Source organism: Alligator sinensis, unplaced genomic scaffold, assembly GCF_000455745.1.
Source record: "Alligator sinensis unplaced genomic scaffold, ASM45574v1 scaffold74_2, whole genome shotgun sequence".
Classification (NCBI taxonomy): Eukaryota; Metazoa; Chordata; order Crocodylia; family Alligatoridae; genus Alligator; species Alligator sinensis.
Window position 1 is genome coordinate 3,085,908 of NW_005841931.1, and position 21,974 is coordinate 3,107,881.

The following is a 21,974-nucleotide window of genomic DNA, read 5'->3' on the forward strand; positions in this document are numbered from 1 at the left end:
GGCCTGCTGCCTGGGCACCCTGTCCTTTCCACCCCACATCTATCAATGGGGGTGGGACCCACAGGGGCTGAGTCCTCAGTTCAGTGGCTGAGGTGAGGTCACAGGCAGACAGGTTGGGTCCAGTGGCCTGTGGGCCCAAATAATTGCCTACTCCTGTTTTAGAGTCTACTCCTCTAAAGCAGAAAACAAAGCCAGAGTTTCCAGGACCCCTGCTGGGCTGATCAGGAGCCTGGGAGACATTGCTCCTGGCTCTGCAACAGGGAGTATGGAAACCCTGAGACTCCCTGTTGTAGAACTGGGTCTCTGTGCCAGAAGTAAAGTACTCTCTCATATTTAGTATGTATTAACAATGTTCATACAGAGAATCAGTTTTGGAGCAGCCACCTTACTGTAAAGGTCAACACTATAGCTTGCTGCACACTAACTGCCCCAGGACCTAAGCTATTAAAATGTTAGACTGGCCCCACCTCAAGAATTAATGTATTCCCGGTACAACAAACTGGTCTGTTTGCTCACCAAGCAAGAGAACCATCCAGATAAAAACACCATAATCTAGTTCTTATGGCATGGTGTAGAAGAAACAGATGTTGCACATTTACTTGGTATCATCCACTGAAAAAATTGAGTATTGAGAGCTGAATGCACCTTTATCATATTTATACCAAACAAACAAAATCCAAGTTGGAGGTCTAATGTTATCCTTTGCTGGTCTTCTGGTAAGAAGTGTTCAACTAAGACCACATACATTTGATATCCCTGAAGCTATTAACAGTTGTGCAAGTATTTGCACTTTACTTAAATCAACGTATTTTTAGAGCATTTACACATATTGCAGAGGCCCTTACCCACATAGCGTTCCACATCCAAAACAGAAAAAGTAGGAGGAGGAAGTCTAAGCCCTAGGCCATCTAGTTTAGGAACCATTATAGGAACATCAAATCCATGTTTCTCCAGGTATCTGTGTGTTAGCTGGCTGCCATGCATTTTCAAAATGATTTCATCAGCACTGATGGGGGTGGAAAATAAAAGGCATTAGCACTGAAATGCAACATCTTTTTTAATAAGAAATTAGCAGAAGATACATTCACTTAAGTAAAAGCTGACATTTCAGTTGCAGAGATAATCTAAACAAGGCTAATAAATGGATCCAGTTCTGTGAAATTAAGTATTCAACAGGAAAACAAGCCTACTGATTACATGTAGTAAAACTTTAAAAAGACAATACATTTAAAGCTAATACTTTCATATATAAGAAGAATTAAAAGTCACAACTTTAAGAGAATTTGAGAAAGGCAGTTTTATGGATAATGATCACAAAAGTACAGTAGGAAAAAAAATATCATGCTTTAAAGAAGTAGCTAACCATTACCTTCTGGATAATTTGAAAAAACAAATAAACAAACACTGTTGTGTCCTGGTTCCTTCATCATTCTCTGAAATGCCATCATGACAGAAACTGGGGAATAATATGTAAGTGTCTTTCCCCACCCCCCAAAATCAGGAAGGCTGAGAATGCTGAAAGAACCACACTCCTAATAATTTAGGGACTTCTAAGCGATTTGAAGCAATATCAATAGATTCCATTAGGAAATCAGTAATTTTGCAGTAATAAGTAGGAAACTAGCAACTCCATGCGCATAGCAATTTGATTTACAACATGGTGACTAAGAGGCACTCAAATGGATCTGAAACACTGAAGAAATGGAGAACTTGAATTCTCAGGGAGGAAAGGAGCTGGTGAGTTAGGGGGAAGCAGATGGGGCTGGAATGTTGAAAGGGGATGGGGCTTGCAGACATATTCAATACCCAAGGCTTTGGCCCATTCAATATGACATCTAAGTAAGTTTCCACACCTTGGGAATGAACGAGCCTGTAGTTGTTTAACAAACGTCCGTGTTCCAGCTTGGACTGGTTTGGAACCATCATCATACTCTGTGTAGTCATGTCTGTGCCAGTTCCTCCTCTTCTTCACTAAATTTTGTAAAAGGATTAAAAATTTAAAATTAGTTAATGCTGATGTCACAAAGACCAAATTCACCATTCTAACAGAGGGTCAGACTAGGCAGTTCCCTAGAAAGCGAGAGAGATGGGTTCAAATGTCCTCAGGCTGAGGAGGGGCTAGAACTCAGGTCTCCCACTTCCTGAACAGTGTTTTAACCACTAGACCAGTGGTCATCAGCCTTTTTAGAATTAAGACACTCCTCCGTGACTTGTGAACTGAGCAGCACACCATTTCAAAAAGCAATTTATTACAGTGCTTACCAACCTGCAAAGAGGCTAGGCAGTGCAGCAGGGGAGTGACAAGGCAGGAAGAGCCCAAGGGTGCCCTTATTCTTCCTCACACATCTTGCAGCACCCCTCAAATGATCTTGAGGCACCCCTGCGAGATATGGCACCCTGACTGGGAATCACTGCACTAGATTACCAAGGCAAAGAGATAAGCAAATCCTCCTCCTCCTGTCACTAAACTGCATGCATAATCTCAGCTTCAAACAAGGTATAGCTATACATTCATTAATTTTTTTTGTTACTGAGCATTACATTTAGTACCTCCAATATGAGATACTAACTAAATATACATTAGGCTGCCTTAATGTGCAGTAGCAAAAACGCATGCTTTTTTAGCAACGCTTAATGCGCAGTAGCCTAATTTTACTGCATGTTAGTAGTTTTTGTTGCGACATTCCAAGACACAGTAAGATAAGCTACTGCGCATTAAAGCCCACATGTATACACACATATAGTCACTTTGCATGTTTTTTTCTCCACATAAAGGAACCAGGGATTTAGTCGTGAGTTTATGCAGAATTGGACTGCAACAGAACCATCTAGTTCTGTCTAGATTGTAACAAATATTATTACGTGGAAGTTAGACGCAGACACAAAGATGGACAGCCTGACTGCTTCCGAGCACAGGCTACTATACAACTATAGGTGGCTGGGAACCTTTTCAGTCCAAAATAGGGGCATGTAATAAATCTATGCATTTTAGTGCTTTTATGGTCACTGAAAAGATATTTGTAGATATCTAAAAGTGCAATTTAGACATTTTAGAGGCAGATTAGAATCCGTGTCTAAACGTATAATAGGTCCAGGAATAATTCAGGTTCTCATCATCAGTCCTCTGTTTTAAAACAATACTACTTAATATCTGTATTCATTTAGCAGCAATGCACTACAATCACATTCTGCTGGGTACCAGATCAACATGAAAATTCAGTCCGACTAATTCAAACTATTATTAGTTACCCTGTCTCACTTACCTCATTTCATCCTTTTATAAATAATACTTAATGTCTATCAATTGCTTCACATGGTAATTGAGGGAGACTATATATAAAAGCTGTGGTTTTCTTTAGAAGGAAGTTAGTCCATCCATGAATTTGACAATGCAGAACATTTCTTAAGATGAATACGAGTTTCCTGCATTCGCCTATTATTCATGAAGCTATGAACTATAATTAAATTTCCAGCCACGTGCTTCAGTAAAAAGGATCATTAATCTATCAGCTTGGAAGGAACTTCTGATGAACTCAGCCCCAGGTTATCACTACCTTTAATGGTACCTCCAATGTACCATTAACCACTTAAAGGAAAATGAAAAAAAAAATTTTTTTTAAGCCTCAGGCTTATCCATGTTTTATCTTTGGATTAATTCTAAAAATGAAAAACTATGCCAAACCATGCTCGGCTATTTTGTTACCTGCTATTAAAGGCAGTTGCCCCAAGATACATGCTGAGACTGTCTCTAATACAACAATTAATGCAAAGCAGGAACTTAGCATATCGGCAGTGAAAGAGCTAGTATTATTTTTTGTGTATGAATGAATAGGTCATAAAATAGATAAAAAAAACTATTTGGCTGATAAAACAGATATCAATCCAAGTCACCGCTGTCCAACTGGTAGCCAGTTTGCAGTCCCAAGCTCTCACCTGGCTGCCATTCCACAAAGTGCTCTGGCTGCAGCAGCAACCACAGGTTCTGGCTTCCAACCCACTGTGGCCACAGGGTCAAGCAGTCCTGCGTGGCACAGCCTGCAGTGCCAGGGAAGCCCATGGCATGGGATACCAGCAAAGTGCAGTGCAGCAAAGAAGCTCATGCCCTGGGAGCTGAAGGTGGGGCTGAGTCACTGGCACCTGTGCACGGAGCTGATGTGGGGGAGTATCCGCATGCTCAGTACAGCAGGAGTGCACCTGAGACCAGGGGAGCCGTGACCCGTGCTGGTACAGCTCCTGTAGCACACAGCCCTTCTCGGTGCAACCCATGCACATGAGGCCTTCTGGCCGCTAAGTTGGAGAGTTCTGATCTAAATACAATAATACTACAGGATCTTAAATTTTCAATCCCAAACAAAACAAAATTCATTAAAAACATGAAGTACATTTAGAATGGGCTCTTCAAATATACAAAAAAGTTTAATTCAATCCAAACTACAATAAATTTTAGCAAAATTGTAAAAAACTGTAGCACTTCAATCAGAGATAGGATTTTTTTTTTTTTTTTTTAACTATAGTATTTTTTACTATTGCCAATGCCAACTACTGTCCAGCAATGATTGACAACTTTTTTTTTTTTTTTAATATACATCTCCCAGCCATTAAACATGACAGGCAATTATTCCTAATTATATCTTCTTTTCTGTAGAGCTCATAAACTGTACCTTCTAAGAGATGCTTAGGAAAATAAATTGGCTCAATTAAACACAAAGTTTGTAGTAACTTACTAAAAATCGGGGTTGCAGAGCTAGTTTAAGGGATAGGCTAGTCAAATGTTTTTCGGTAATAACTGAACTTGCCTGTTTATTTATGAAGTACATTTTAAAGCCATTTCCTTAATCATAAATAATAGCTGATAACATAACAAAATTAGCAGCTAATTCTGATTTACAACATACAGAAAGTCCTCAAATAGATGATACAATCATCTGCTACAGATGAAAAAACGTAGCAATTGCATAGGCTTTTTAATTTTACAATGCAGAACTGATGTTTAAAAAATAGGTTTTTTAAAATATTTGACAGCTACCAGTAAAATTATCTTTCAGTTAATTATTTAGTACACCACTTGATAGCCAAAATGGTACTTTATATAACCACAAGAAAGAATATTTGAGAACACAGCAGTATGAAGAGAAGTTTCTTGTTTACTAGTCTGTTAAATAATTTTCTATGGTTGTTACAATCCAGTATGGCTTGGATATAATGAATGATATACAAGCAGATGAGAAACTAAGCAACTTCGCTGAACAAATTCCTTTGTATGAAACACTGAAAAGGTTCAAAATTTAAAAAAAATTAGGAGTTACAAGTGGGACAGGAAAACAAGCTAGATGGATTCAACCAGAAGTTTACCTATGCACAGTAAAGTAAGGAGGGAGCTAGCTTGTAAATTCCATTTATGTTCAACACATCAGGACAGTGACCCCCTGTGACAAACTATACTACTCTTGCATATCCTCCTCCCCATGTTTTGTTTGCCTCTCAAAAAAGTGAAGTTTTTAGCACTAGGTTCACAAATGCTGTTTGCATTATGAGACACTAATCCCTGCATAAGATCTCCAGTGGTATAATCAGCTGTTTTCTACTATCATATACATGGGATCCAATTGGGAGTTGAAATAAGATGGGGGGGGGTGGGAAAAAGATGCAAGAGGACAACTGTAGCATTGCCAACAGTTACTATATTTAATTATATTTTTCTTTTAAAAAGCTACAGATCCTGGAGTCAAAAGCTTCACATTAAATTTTTAACCTCTAAAAGGTTAGAGATGCTCTTGAAAATGACAAAAAACATAAATTAAAGCTTTCAAAACAAGTAGGAAAAGGAAAGATTACACAATGCAGTGTATTTTATAAGATTCAATTCCCTCCCCCTCAACACACGCACAAGAACATGTTAATATGCACCAAAGCTACATAAAAAAATTTGAATAAAAAAAATTCAGAGCAACTTTGTTATTTCCCCCACCGCATACTTTTGCATTTTTTTCTTTCAGCAATGGGGGAAAAGGCACAACCAACCAACATATACAGCAAAAGCTTTGTTATGCGGCACTCATAGGGGGTGCTGGATAACAAAATATGCCAGTTAACCGAGAGGCCCAAACAGGCTTGGATATAATGGGCCGCTGCCCCTCCCGCAGGCCCCGCGGGACAGGGAGGCTGCTTTGCCCTGGGCCATGGGGGCTTAGGGCAACCAGAAGTGCCATGGTAGGCATTTCTGATTTCACTTTTACCTTACAAGCCAGTATGCCAGTTAATAGAGCATGTAGGCTTGTAAGGTGCCAGATAACTCAGCTTTTACTGTACACTGGAAAACACATTGCGTTACTTCTTTGAAGTAATCCACTCATAGCATCTGATGAAGTATGCCATTATCTACAAGAGTTTGTGCCTCTTGATCTTTTAGACTTGAGCACAGAGCAGCATTTCTGTTCTTTTTAGTTTGTTCATTTTTTTTATTTTATTTTTTTTAAGTACAGTCAAACACAGAACCCATATAATACCAGTCCTTTTTATATCGCAATCAGTCTATTATCAAACCTTCCAACATCAGTGATCAGATTCCCTAAGTAAGAATGAAAAAATCTGTTTATTGTCACTCCAGGCACTGTAACAAATCCCTTAAGGTCACCAATCTGTTGGGTAAAAGAAAAAAAAAGAAAAAAACCCCAACAACTTACTGTGTAATATCACAATTATCAAATGGTGTTTCAAGATTCAGTCACTTAACATACAATTACTGACAAAGTAATTTGCCTTGTTGAAGAAATGTGTGAAGATACAGACCAGAAAAAGATTTTTTTTTGTTTTTTTTGTTATATGATAGGCCTTTCAGGTGCTTGGCTCAGCATCTATGAATTTAAGTCATCCCAGAGCATGAGAGTAGTTTGCGTAAGGCTTCAGGGCCACGCGAGCAATTTCTCATAGTTAAATTGCATAGGATGCATAGGGCTTTTAGCACATAGTGCAAGTGCTCATGAAACTCTTGGGGGATAACAAAAAAAAAAATTATATATATATAAAGCTCAGAAACAGTTAATTTTGGGGGAGAAAGGGGAATGGGAAGAAACTCAAAGGCTTAATAGAAGAGTAAAAAGTAAAGGTGTCACCCTGTGTGCAACTCATTGCCACAAGCAGCAGCTGTGTTTCAGGTAGAGGCAGTCTACGTGGGTCAGAAAAAAGTCATGTTGCCAAATCTGGCAAGTAGTGCATGTAGCTGCCATAGTGGAATCCAAGATGGCTGCTGTCAATTCACATTTTGGTCAATATTTCAGCCCCTACTAGGGTTAGAAAATTAATTCCAATGATGAAACCAACATTGTATGAACCATTTCCTTTGTGGTAGTCATACTGGATTCCAACACAGCTGCTGCGAATTTACAGTTTTCTTCATTATTAGATACCCAAAAAGGCTTGCAAAGTTGTTACATTAACTCTGTTTTGTTTCAGATTACCTAGACATGAAAACCTTCGATGGAGATTGTCGACTAGAGACTTGCCCTTATCACCCTTAAGCAAATATCACAATGGAGCTGACAGCATCACTGAGTCCAGCAAAGCACAGAAGATACAACTTGAGATGTGATGTATCTTGTAGATTCCAAGGTAAATTCACAGTCAATGATTAGCCAAAGTGCACCTGCAGGGATTATGCAAATAAACAAGTAACTCGTTCAGTGTAGGACAGTTGCTGAATTTGACATTTGTTATGGCAGTATTCTTGACAGACTATCAAGTGGTGTTGATCTTGTGCTACAAAATTCCAAAAGCCTCAATTGGCACCATTCTTGCTATTTTTCACACAAAGGATATATTGAGAGAGTGTTAAGAAAGTCATGCAAGGTAAAAGGTGAAAGGGAAACTATCAATCAAGTAAAGAACATACTAGGACATCAAGCCGATCTACTCTAGCAGTTCTGGCTGAATATGTACGTCCTCCAGTGAAGTGTTCTAATAAGAAGAGACCGAGTTAAGTGCTGCCGTTTGAATCAGTGGATGCAATACACAAAGCTGGCAGAGAAGACTGAAGTGTTGCACTGCCAAATTGGTGTTGAAGATCTAATAGCTACTGAGGGACCCTACCATCCTCAATGCAGGTAGGAGGAGCAAAGAAAACAACAAGTCTCTCATTCCCATTTGCACGTGGAGTTTGCACAAGAAGATATTCTTCTCTCTCCTGAAGTGAGTGCATGGCATCAAGTGATTGATGAAGCACATGCCGGTTTTTACACAGAAAAATGTGTATAGTCCGAAAGATGTAGCAATTTAATAGAAGATGAAGGTGGTAAATGTCTTCTGACCACACTGAAACAAGCGAAGCGAGAATGTCAGACTTACTTAAACATTTTGAATGCACATGACAAACGAAGAGAGATCGTGAACACCACTATCCAGGAATGTCTTACTGCAGATGTTACCAAGAGCTTCTGTGCAAAACATACCCAAAATCAAAACTGAAAACCTTCAAGAACGTAAAGTCAACTGTGGGGCAGTGCAGAAAAATGCAACACAGACAGAATGCAAAGATCCAGCAAAGGCTACTTGCAGCGGTTGCAGCACATAGAAGGTTTGATGTGTTCTCTCTCCTACAGCATGAACTGTCTAGATACCTCACATCACTTTTTAAACCCAAAAAACACTCAATGTGGCCAACAGGGAAGCCTTGTCACAGATTTTAATTGGAGATAAAGCAGTAACTGTTCTGCCAGATACTACTTCTGATAATAACAGCTGATTTCTCAAAGGCATGGCTCTTGTACAGAGAATAGAAAACCTGAAAACAGCATGAACATTTGGAGATTTGGCCGATTCCTTTCTGCAACAAGTGTTTGCCAACTATTCCACAAGGTGTAACTGAAATGACTCAGTTAAGGACTCAAGATACTAGGCCAATCCACAGAATCATTAGCAGCAGGTCTCTTACATTACTGGCATCATAGAGTAGTTTCATATCCTTACCAGCAAACAAAGAAAACATAGTATATTTTCCAAGTGAGGAGCTTCTTAAGGAATTGTGCCAATGTTTCCAAAGTACACGATTGGTGGTCATTTCGCCGATGGAAAAGCAGAGCACTCCAACTCATGTGACACTTCACAACTTCATTCACAGCAAGAAGAGGTGGAAACAAGAATGCTCTTACATGGCAGCCATACAGTCAGAGATATTCCTCTCTAGTACTCTCCTGCAATGACACATATATAGTGGTCCTTCTTCTATGGCAGTGGTTCTCAACCTTTTTTGTACCAGGACCCATTTGCAAACATCAGTGGCCAGTCCTGATGCAGTGTGCCTCACTCCCAACCCACTGCCTCCTGCCCCCAGCTCAGTGTGTGGGGTATGGGGGACCCCAAGCACCCCTTGCAGGCTGAAACTCTGACAACCTGCAAGGAAAAAACCCACCGTTTCCCACGTTTTTCTCCTTTAAAGGATAATCCATTTTTAAAGTTTGTTTGTGACCCTTTCATAGATTGGGTTGAGAAACACCATTCTATAGCATAATCTTGCGCCCAAGGTTTGGATAAAAAGAAGCAACCTAATAAGAGATTAATTCTAGTTCATGATATTGTGTCAGAATTGCTTGAGCCAGTCCATGCATTTCTAATTGGATTCCACAACATCACTGATTGTGACACCACCAGCCAGTTCAGTGATCACGCTAAGAAAACTCCTTAGAAAGTGTTCATTCAACATCTACATCTATTGACAGAACTAGGATGTAGGCCCGATGTTGATAAGGATTTATCAGGATAAGGATTTGTACAGTTATGTAGAAGGGTCTGTTGTGTTGCTGTTATCAGTCATCAACATCTTTGACAAACCTTCTGGATGTTACGGTGAAATTATTCCATCAAGGAAAAGCTCTGGATAAACTTCTGCCTACATACAACTCTTGTGCACCATGTAAATAGAGCCAAATATCAAAGCCTAATCCACCATTACCATCAGCTGACCAATGTGGTTGGCAAGCTGTAAACAATGGTTATGTTCCTATCAAACACACCTGAACCATGTTTAGCAGAATACCTCTGGATAACAAGTTGCTAGTGCAAGACACAATGCTGGGAACCAGCATGCTCGTGCAAAAGCAGGTTAATACGCCATGCACTCCTGGCTGCGAGTGCTATGAGACAGCATGCTGCAATCCATATAATAACTACAAAGATTCAGAAATAAATTCAGGTGAAGAAGAGATCTGAAAAAAATGCAATTACCTGTTGTATTAATGTTATGTATCATGGTAATACAGCAGTATGTTACTGGTGGATTACACTATTAAATTGTCCTACTGCCTCAAGCTGAACATATGCCTATGTTTCACTGCCATCGAGTTCTGCATTAATACCAGACTTACCCGCATTCTGAAATTTAAAAAAATAAAAATTGCGTTGTTTAATTCAATACACTCAAACAAGTAGGCTAGCCTGAGTTGTTTTCAGTGCTGAATCATAGAAAATTAGGGTTGGAAGAAGCCTCAGGAGGTCACCTAGTTCAAGTGCCTGCTCAAAGCAGGACCTTCCCCCCACCCCACCTTCCTTCCACTCTCAGCTAGATCATCCCAGCCAAAGCTTTGTCTAGCCAGGTCTTCCAAGGATGGAGATTTCACAGCCTCTCTGGGTAACCTACCAAGTTGCAAGGAGATAGGTGCAGGGGGTTCGGAGAAACTATACCCCAAAGTCTTGAAAGCAAAACTTGTGTCACTTGCATGTGTTAAGCCACAGCGGGGTCAAAACTGCAGTCATGCTAGCCCCTGCGGAGGCCACAAAGCCTGCCAGGTTTCAAAGGAGATAGGTGCAGGGGTTTGGGGGAAAACTGCATCTCAAGCTGCAGACAAGCAAAACTCGTAACATGGGTGACCGTGTGTTAAGGTGCAGCAGGTTGAAAGCTGCAGGCCTGCTAGCCCCTGCTGAGGCCACAGCCTGCCAGCTTTCAAGGAGATGGGTGCAGGGGTTCTGGGGCCCTGCACCTCTAGGAGCTGACAGGCAAAATTCGTGACATGGCTGCAACTTCTGCCTCTCATCAGGTAGCAGGACTGAAGATCTCCCATCACTTGCCACCATAGGCCTGGGGGTAATAATTGATCACAGTATGAACATGAGCCAGCAGTGTGATGCTGCAGCCAGCAGGGCCAACAATACCCTGGCATGCATCAATTGATGCATCTCCAGCAAAACCAGAAAACCCATTGCAAAGAAGTGATTCTCCTGCTCCACTCAGCATCAGTGAGACTGCAGTTGGAGCACTGCGTACAGTTCTAGGCTCCGCACTTTAACAGGGACGTGGTAAAGCTTGAGAGAGTCCAGAGAAGGGCTACGTATATGATCAGAGACTTGCATGGCAAGCCATACAAGGAAAGGCTGAGGGACCTGGGATTCTTCAGCCTAAAAAAAGAGAAGGCTGAGAGAGGACTTGGTAGCAGCTTACCACTACATCAGAAGCACACATCTAGGGCTCGGTGAACAACTGTTCCACAGGGCACCCTTGGGGAAAACTAGGAGTAATGGTCACAAACTCCTGGAAGATCGTTTCAGGCTCAATATTAGGAAAAACTACTTCACAACTAGGGTGTCCAGACTGTGGAATAAGCTCCCTCCACAGGCAGTGTGATCCCCTACCCTGGAAATCTTCAAAAGGAGACTAGGCAGTCACCTCGCTGGGGTCACCTGACCCCTAGTTGTCTTTCCTGCTTGGTGCAGGGGGCTGGTTTTGCCGGAAATGCATCAATTGAGATGCAAAAAAATTGACATTTACCTCATTAAAACAGAAGGTTACTTGAAAGAATACAGACAAGATGTAGCAAAAAAAATCAAAATCGCACAAGCACCCATGTCACGAGTTTTGCCTGTCAACAGCTAGGGGTGCAGGGCCCAGAACCCCCCTGCACCTATCTCCTTGACAGTTGGCAGGCTTTGTGGCCACAGCAGGGCCTAGCAGTCCTGCAGCGCCTTAACAGTGTCACCCATGTCACGAGTTTTGCTTGTCCTCAGCTTGAGGTACAGTTTCCCCCAAATCCTTGCACTTATCTCCTTGAAATCTGGCAGGCTTTGTGGCCTCCACAGGGGCTAGCAGGCCTGCAGTTTTGACTCCACTGTGGCTTAACACATACACGTGACACACATTTTGCTTTCAAGACTTTAGGGTGTAATTTCTCTGAACCCCCTGCACTCATCTCCTTGAAACTTGGCAGGCTTCATGCCCTCAGAAGGGGCTAGCATGCCTGCAAGCTTCATCCAAAATCAGGGCAAAAATTACAAAGCTATAGGCTATTTTGTCCTTCCCCATTATATCCTATGGGCAAAATGTCGAAACGGGGGAAACTGTTTCAACTCGAAACAGAATTCAAAACGGAACACTGTTCCATCAAAACATCAAAAGGGAATGCTGCTGTTTCGCACAGTCCTACCCCCAGGTCCCTTTCTGCAGAGCTGCTGTCCCGCCAGTCGGTCCTCAGCCTGTACTGGTGCATAGGATAGTTCTGTCCCAAGTGCAGGACTTTGCACTTCTCCTAAAGAACCTCATGATGTTCCTTTTATCCATCTATCCTCTGCCAAATCGCCATGATGGATAAACAGCAATGTTTATAAAAACCAAAATATTTAAACTTGTACAATACTAAGATTTAATCTGTGTAACAGCATACACTATGCAAATGTTGGTATATAACACACTAACAAGAACATTTTTTAAAATGTTGTATAGCACAGAAGTCAGGCTTACAAGGTAGGAAGTAACTGACTGCAGCATTCATCCAATGCTACCTAACACAGGGAAAAGTTATTGGTTTCAGTGTTTAAAACAACTGCCCACTGCCACCTCCACAAAATTAGAATTAAAAGTGAAAAAATATTTTCTTCCCTTCAAATTCATTAAATATCTAAATTTTCTTGTTAAACACGAATACCACATCTCCTCTTTCAGACTGCAGAAACTTCATGCGTCTAGTTGTGTGCATGTGAAGAACAAGGGAAATGATTCTACAGCCAATGTAACTACACAATTAAGTGATCAATATACAATAGCATGTTTATCAGACTTATTTCTCAAAAAATTGACATATTTACCTCATTAAAAAAAGAAGGCTTTATTATTTCATTAATAGCTTGAAAGAACACACAAGATGTAGCAAAAAAAAATATCCAAGTAGTTTAAAACAAATTCAGCTACTCTGAAAAGGTTCAACCTAATTTATCTGTGACCAGAAATGCCTATAACATCATCAGGCAAACTGCACACATGGTGCACTTCACTCAAGCTTAGAAGGGTACTGTATACATAATGTTCCCTTTACTTCTGAAGGAAGAACACAAACCATAATTCACTGTTGAACAGGCTATAATAATTTTCATCTTGCTTCATTTAGGCATAGATGCTAAACATTCAGGGGAAATCAAGGAGCTGAATGGCATAAAATTCGTTTGACATCTCATGGCAGAAACAGTTCTTAATTTTTTTTTCTTTCTACTTATGTTCTCCAGTCTAAGCATGTGGTTATTTTAGCAAAGCTGTGTTTTCATCTGGTTTACTATTAATGAAGGTAATAGTGTTAACTTTTATTGTTGACATTAACATCAAATACTACCAGAAAGAAGATTTCCAGCATTCCACTTATGACTTATGCTGCAAATGGATTTCATGAAGAGAGAATGGGGCTGAAAAGAATTCTCTGCTGCCTATTTGAATGGCACTCTCTTATATTTCCAAGAAACTACAGGATTATATGCAACCCGGTGTGGAAATTTATGTGCAAATCAGACCCTGGAACGTGAGGAAGCATGAACAAAAGTTCCAAGGACACAAGTGGTGAGATCCAATTTCGGTTGTAGCTCTCAACATTTCATTGGACTGCCTTTATGTAAATCCTGTCATTCGTGCAAGAAGGGGAAGACGTGGGTCCTGCCGGGCCTTCTTTTAATTCAGAGTTTTTCAATTTGAAAGTAGAAATTGATCTTCAATCCTTCCCGAGTTCCAAGTACACTACCATATGTACCAATCCCTATTGGCTCTGGGCACTCCTCAAACACTCTTGTACAATTTCTCTACTTTTTCTTTATCAAATAAAACTATAAAATATAACAATTGGGTTATCCACATGCATATGTACACACCTGCCTCCAGGCATCGAGTTACCTTCCAGAGTTTTTTTTACTTTTCTTAACCATTCTTTTAAGTTTAATATTAAACATAGCCTGTTAAACAATCAAATTTATTGGGATGTTATTCTCAATAATCTTTTTCAATTTTAGATTAAAAGGAAAGCATATGGTAATTCAAGTTTAAACTCTGAACACTTAATACTTACTTAAGGAGGTTCCATGAAGAAGTGCACAGTTAGGACAGTGGTACAAATCAATGTCAACAGCATGGTGCTCCTCTACGCCAACACAACTGAAAAAATTAAATTAGTAATGAGAACAAGGAAAAAAAAAAAAAAAAAAAAAAAAGAGTCAAGAATATAAATCCATTCATTCTCACCATCAAAAAATTAGTCTAACAGCATTGAATAGAGCAGACTACAGCTCTATTCATTCAGCACTTCAACAAGACAGCATACCAAAGCTACCGCATGGTATCTGTCACTTTGAACATCTGCATAACTACTTTAACAGTGTGTAAATCATGATTCAAAATGTAACCGGGAATACCATTTAAAGTATCTGATAAAATAACCAAAGGGAAACAGATTCTTTCAAACTTTAAACCAGAGTCCACAATGTAGCTGCAGAAAGAAACAAACATCATAGCTTTGATCTTAATTACAGGAAACAGGGTGTGCAGGGCAATTAAAGCAATTCTCTTTATAAAAGCAAAGCCAAAAAAAATTGTATTACTGAAGTCTAAGTGCTGGTAATTTACAGAAAACATCAAGGAAGCTTTACTGCTTCCCAGGTGGCAGCATATGTCTTCTTGTGTACGGCAAAAAGCACATGGATGACTATTCCCTCAAATAATCAACAGGAAATAAGGTACAATATTCATTTTTTCTAATTCTTTCCATTGTAATAGTAGCTGTTTAAAAAGCAAAAATCACACCAGAAAAAGTGTATTTCTTTCAAAAGAAAAGTAGACATTTCAAGGGACATTTGAAGGACTTAACTCAGGTAGCATACACTTTTTCCAGGATAAGTGGGATTTAAGTGGCACTGTTAGTTTTATAATACTAGTTATAAATATCCTACTGTAGGTATTTTTGTAAATAATCTGATATCTGGACTAAACGTTACAATAGATTACTTCCTTTCTTAGAAGGACATCAACAAAATGATGGATTTAAAAGAACATCAGGGGTAGAAAAGATTAGCCTGTCTGTTTAAGATAGCTAGATATCAAACAAACTACTGCCAGTGACATTTTGCAAAAGTTTCAAAATCACTGGAGATTGACCAATTAGTGAAGCACTGTTTATTTAGAATACTTTGCCAATTATCTTTAAACTATTTTTTCTGGTAGGCATCAAATTCTGCCAAACTGCTCTCCCCACCCCCACCTCAAAGAATAAGACTTGTTTGCTCATTAAGAACACTAAAACAATGTGCTTTATTTTTATTTTATTTTTTTTAACATCCAGAGGTTAATAAGATGAACAAGACTAATATCTGTGATGGTAATGATCTATCTGCATTAGATTTATTGATACTATTGACATGTAAAATAGGCTGTTAGCTTTCCTGCTTGGTGCTGGACCTGATGATCTTCTGAGGTCCCTTCCAGCCTTACAGTCTATGAACCAATCTGCTAGAGATGTTGCATCTCATAACATGTTGCTATTGGTCGTTGGAGGCTGTGTTGCATTACGTTGCCTAAATTGGCTAACTGGTTAGAATAGCCCAAGCAGGTGGTGCCATAATTGACCTGTCAAGAAGACGACAATCAAAGTTAATTAATACCCATAAAAATCACTGCTTCCTAGTCACCCTTTACCACATTCAGTCACAAGTTATCCATTTCAATTTAATAAAGATTGAATGCTACTTCTTTTACTGAATATTTTACTTCTGTTATTTACTTTACAATTGAACAACAATATTTTACTTCCAGCAACAGCCATTGTTACATGCTGAAATTTCTTAATAGTAATCAATATCAAACCTATAGAACACCTTTTGAAATTTAAGTCATTAAACTAACAAAACCCTGGTTAGCATCAGTCAACAAAAATACTAACAGCCTGAACAATATACTGAACTACACCCTTCAAAACCAAAGGTCTGACTTGCTTGTCAGTGTACTATCACTGAAACTTGACAAGCAATTGTCCAAAGTTCCCCTGTAAATATTCACATATACAAGTATGGTTTTGAACAGTCGTCCCACTATCTCACCTAATTCCTATTCAATTCCGTCTTAAAACTTCAGCTCTGATCATTATAAAATTAAAAAAATTAAGAAATAAAAAAAAATAATAATACTATCTATAGCAGATTGGTTCATAGATTGTAAGGCTGGAAGCAATCTCGGAAGATCCATTACAGATCTCTAGTCTATTACAAAGAAAAGGATGAAAACATGGATCTTAAAAGATCAAAGCCAGAAAGCAGATTAAAAATAAAACCTATTTGAGGGATCTCATTACTTTGATGGACCTGGAGACATCTATACTGAAAAACAACTAGTTTTTGGTGGTATGGTAACTGGCATATTTTACTGGATATTTTATTCGTAGCACATCCAGCATCTTGCCAATCAGATTTGTGATCCCCAGCTGTCCTCGCCTTAAAATATTCATAATCCACAGGATGGTTAATGTGTACCAATATTTATAGAATATGCCTATCACTTTTAATATCCACTTCAGCTCAAATCATGGCAGAAAAAAGTGACTTCTAAATAGTGTAAGGAAAGAAATAGGTCCAAGATTGCTGTTAACCAGGAAGGGCTGTCGACTAACATAATGGCTTGATGAAAGATCTGTGGCTTTGTGTCAGAGGAAAACAGTTATGCCTGTTATCTGCTGCACTTTCAACAGTGGTTAACCAAATCCACATTCTACCAGAAATTCTATATAGAATGTGTGTGTTCCTCAGTCACAGTTAACACTCCACAGAGTACAGCTTTTTGCTTTTAAACAAGTTTAAGCAAACAGCTAATTCTGCCATAATTCTACTTCAGGATCTGCAACTTTACACTAGAGGTAGTCTAAAAAATGAAGCAAAAATTTTGTTAGACATAGCAAGAAATAAAATGCTCCCACTGCCTTAGATTTAGAAGATTATTTACTATTCCACACAACCTCTGAGGATGGATCCAGAAACTCAGTACACAGAGATAGCTTTGGCTGAAAGACAGCTTGGCTGAAATTCAGCAAAGGCAAACACTGTTCCCTGTCTGCTGTTAGTGCTATAAATAGGGAGCTTCAGAAGAACTCTAAGGAAAAGGTCACAAAAGCAAGCAAGAGCACCCAAAAGCAGAAAGCAAGCAGCAAAACAGAGCTGGCCAGGACAAAGAGCGTGCGTGTGCGTGCGTACAGAAGCAAGAGCGGTAACATTTGCAGTAACAGCAGCAACTAAAAGCAAACGCCTTGTAGGGGGAAAAAAAAAAGATAGAAAAAGTGAGCAAAACAGCCTGTGGGGTTCTGCGAAGAGGAGAGCAACTCTCCAAACTTGCTACCAGGATAGCATAAAAGGAAGAGTTTTGAACCCTGTTTTGCACCCTGGACACAACCCTGCCAGAATGTTATTGCTACCTGGCAGCTGCTGCTGACACAACAAAGACTACCCAGAGGGCCACCATTCAGGTGCCCCATCTAAAAATCAGCACCAGAAGCTGACTTACCACTTGCCCACCCCTAGTTACACTACTCCCACAATGTTTGGTTCAGCTGGAGGCAAAAGCTGCAGCTTATAACACAAAATTAACTGGTAGGGCAGTGTAACACAAGTTCTTGCTGGTTAAAGCAAGATCAGTAAGAAGTAACACAAAAGTTTGAGCCTTTATTGCCATACTCTAAGACAGGGGTTTTCAACCTTTCTTGGTCAGTGTACCCGCAGTGGCCGGTCAAGAAGCAGGGAGTCCTCTGGCGGATGATCAATGAGCAGTGGGGGATCCCCGCACACCTGTGCAGTGGTGCAACCGAAAGCACTGATAGCACAAGCGGCACAAAGTGCTGGCGGCCCCAGTGCCTGCTTCTCCACAGTGCTGTCACATATCCCCTGGGACCTTCCCAAGTACTTCCAGGGGTACGCATACCCCCAGCTGACAACCCCTGATCTAGGAGGTAAAGGTAATTAAGGCAACAGCTGCACTTGAATTTTGCTGCCGAGAGCCCTCTTGCCAAAAAACACACTAACGAGATTTCCTCCCTAGTGATATTTCACCAAGCATTTTCTGGCAAAAATCCCCACCACAACCATCTTGGATTGGGATTTTTGCACAAACAGGGTTTCTGGACTGTTCCGTACCTGCATGGAAGCAGCTATTATAAATCCTACAGAACTACAAAAATAGGAATCATCCAGGAAGCAGTTCTACTAGCAGAGTGTGTTTGTATATGTGCTTATGATGGTCTTACATGCAACTAAAAAAGACCATGGAGGAAGACTATCCCAACAAACCTGATTCTATCTGGAATAGTTATAATGCAAATGCAAGCTACAGGACTAGTTTTGATGCTTCCACAGACATTGTTCTATACTCATCCCTAGGTACTTCTTTTCACAACTAGTCCAACCCAAATTGTAGTCTTTATAATCCTCAAAACTAGTCATGCCTGTAATGAGGGGGTCCTACAGAAGCCTGTTAGCTTACAAGTCCGTTTAAATCTTGACAACGTATTGTTTAGTACTACCCATTTCATTACTTTTTGGAAGGGTTATAATGGATACCTCACTTGACAACCTCCTCTCCCACATTTAATGGTTTTATCATCGCATACTCGTCCTGCCTCTAGTTTCAGATCTCCAATGGATTATGCAACTCAAGTATAAATAAGGCTTACATCAGAGGTTCTCAAACTGTGGTCCATGGACCACCACTGGTCCATGAGCTCCATTCAGGTGGTCCACAGAAAGGTTGTGGAACAATTGAGAATATCTGTACTTGGCCCTGCACTTGATTTATTTTTTCTGACAACAGTGATCAGAACAAAAAAAGTTTAAGTGGTCCACTGAGACTCTCAGCAATTTTCAAGTAATCCATGAAAAGTTGAGAACCACTGGCTTAGATAATGCCTCCTGAGAGTCAAAAGACTACAGTGAAAGGTATGTCCAGTTTACCTAATAGACATGCAATGATTTTTCCTTTTATATAGGCCCTGAGAATGCTCATTTCCCTTCAACTTTTTTTTTTTTTTTTTTTTTTTTACGTTAGCAAATACTCTGCTGCAAGTATTGCAAGCCATAGGGAAGTTAGATACGATGTTGAAAGATATTTTGGCACAAAAAGCCTCTGATGTCCTTCAAGGTTATGCTAAAAGGTTTACCAAAGGTTTGGCAAAATACCAAATTCTAAAAGTAGTGCTAGCCCCCAAATTCTTAAATCAGTACATGCTAACCTGCATGAAAGTCTTGACAGCTCTCCTGATGTAGAACAGCCTGATGACTCTGTTGTTGGATCTTGGTTTACAAATAATAAGCCACCAAAAGGCAATGCCACCTCTCAAATTATCTATGCTATTCTCTCAAATGCCTCAAATAACAAAACAGGCCTACAACTGTTCCCAGTTGTTTCCTTCAATCTCTCAATTCAGCCTAATTGAAAATATCCCTAATTTAAGAATCGACCTTAACCAGCTTTGGTCAATAGCCCTGGCTTTTAAGCTTGCAATGTAGAAAGCCATAGGATAGGTTAGATAGGGATAATCTTGTGTTTAGCCTCTTGAGGTCCCTCCCAGGCCTACTTTTCTACAAGGCCAAAAAGTAGGTGAATGGCCTCAATACTATGGAAATATGATTGGGTAGAGCCATGTATTGCTAGTGAGAGATTTGTAGCAAAGCTCCGAGGTATTTCCTATGGGTTACATGAAAGAAAGAATGGTGTGAAAACAGGCATCTTGAAGGATGAGAGCTGCAAACTAGCACTAACAAAGGGTATAGAGAGGTCAGTGTCACAACCCTGAATTTGAAACAATGAATGAATTCAGTCATGACAAATGACTAAAATTATTTTTGGGGGACTAAAAAAAAAAAAAACCCATCTCCTTAGAATGTGGGGACCTGGGCACAGCATCCACTACTCAAAGCTGTAGGAGTAGAAAGGAAAGCACTTCTAGTTGTACCTGTTTCCCACAAGAAAAAAAAAAAATCTCTTAAAGACGAATGGTGGAGGGGAAATAAGGAGAGACTAAAATCAGATAAAGCCACCCTTGTGAATTTCTAGAGCTCTTACACCAGGGACATCAAATCAGCCGCCTGACTGAAGACATATTTGCTCTTCACTGTCTGCTCACATCAAAAGGAAGATGTGATGGGTCATTGTCACTGGAACCTCTACTTCTGCCTTAGTGCCTTGAAAGAAGGTAACAGTACACAAACAAATGCTGCCTGAAGGAAGACTAGCCATATTTTCTTACATTAATTTGCTTTTGTGGAGCTCAAACATACAAGCCCAGAAAGCACACGGGCACCCTGAAGTCCTTCAAGCTTTTACATTAAAGTCATTGCCCTGAAAAAGGTCACCAAATTGTGGTTTGAATCTCCGTCAGAATCCCCAAGTACTAGAGATCTTAAATATAGCCATAGCTGTGCTGACAGCAGCATGTACTTACAGGGTAGTACAGGCTCTCTGCTGATCCCTGGTCATTAAAGCCTTTAATGCCCTTCCATGTTCTTGCAATAACTTGTCCACAAATCAAGACCATTTGTCCCAATTCAAATAATCATATTTAGACAACAGTATTTAGCTATGTGCATCTTCATGTTGGTAGACATTGTATCCAACTAGGCCTAGTTTCTTTTGGCCTTTCTCCCTGGCTGTGAATTTTAGGGACCCCCTTCAGCTTTGACCTGTAAACTACTAGAAGCAATCCTAGTGGAGTGGACATAAATGCACTCAAACCCCTGGAAAAGAATTTGATCTCTCTTGATAACATACTAGGACATGACCACGAAGTGAAAACGCCATGTGCCACATATTTTGTAAGCTCTAATCACCTAATTTATTGATATTGTGAACCTGTCAGGCACAAAAGGATGACAAGGCACCCAACAGCTTGAAAGATTCTTCCTGCCCCATATATCTCCATCTCCATACACACACACTAAGATTTTAATTTTATTAAAAACATATATTTTTGTCCCGATTTGTATGGTGTATATAGAGGTAACCGCATAATAGATTAAAATGAAGTCTTACTCTTGTATAGTGGGGGGGGAAATGGAGGGATAGGGTGGCCGGGGGTGTTTGTGTGGTTGCGTGCGTGTGGTGGGGTATAGCAGTGAGCAGGGCTCCCCCCAGACAAATGGGGGGTGCATGTGTAGGGGTGCAAGGAGGGAGTATGGGGGAGGATGTGGGTGGGTAGTGTGGGACTGTGTAGGGGAGAGTGTGGTTATGGTGGGGTGTGCATGGGAGCCCCCACCACGTGTACCTCCCCCAAGCCAGTCAGCACCTGTCCCAGACCCACAACAGCCAGGAACCCACGTGCTCTGTGGCGCTTCTCTGCCACTGCCAACAGTGTGCACCCCAGCCCCGCTCTGTGCCTACTCCAGACTCACCCCTACCAGAGCAGCCAAAACCTGGACACAGCCTTAAACCCAGCCCGCCGTGCCTGCTCCATAATGATGCCCAGGGGATGTCCTGCTGCCCCCTGAGCACACAGTGGGACTGGGGGAGGGGGGGCTCTGCATCTAGACTGCCTTTCTAGGCAGCCCAGGTGACAGCAGCTTCTTCCAGATGCCACTGTTACTGGCCCCAGTCCTGTGGTACACCAGTGGGCACTTACGCTGCACAGCCCCAGCCCTGCACCTGCTCCAGGCTTACCTGCCTAGGCTCAGCAGCAGCAGCATGGGACAGAAGCTGTTGGTCAGCGCGGGGGGGAGAGGAG

General features: G+C 40.6%; 1 protein-coding gene across 1 annotated transcript in view; it reads right to left on the bottom strand.

The window, feature by feature from the left end:
- Positions 1-21,974, bottom strand: part of KDM7A (lysine demethylase 7A) — a 69,745-nt gene that overhangs the window by 46,880 nt on the left and 891 nt on the right. Inside the window, exons 2-4 of the mRNA XM_025198888.1 lie at positions 14,301-14,386; positions 1,854-1,971; positions 846-1,006 (exon numbers count right to left, since the gene is read on the bottom strand). Coding sequence (XP_025054673.1) covers positions 846-1,006; positions 1,854-1,971; positions 14,301-14,386 — 365 coding nt within the window. The remainder of the gene's footprint in view (positions 1-845; positions 1,007-1,853; positions 1,972-14,300; positions 14,387-21,974) is intronic.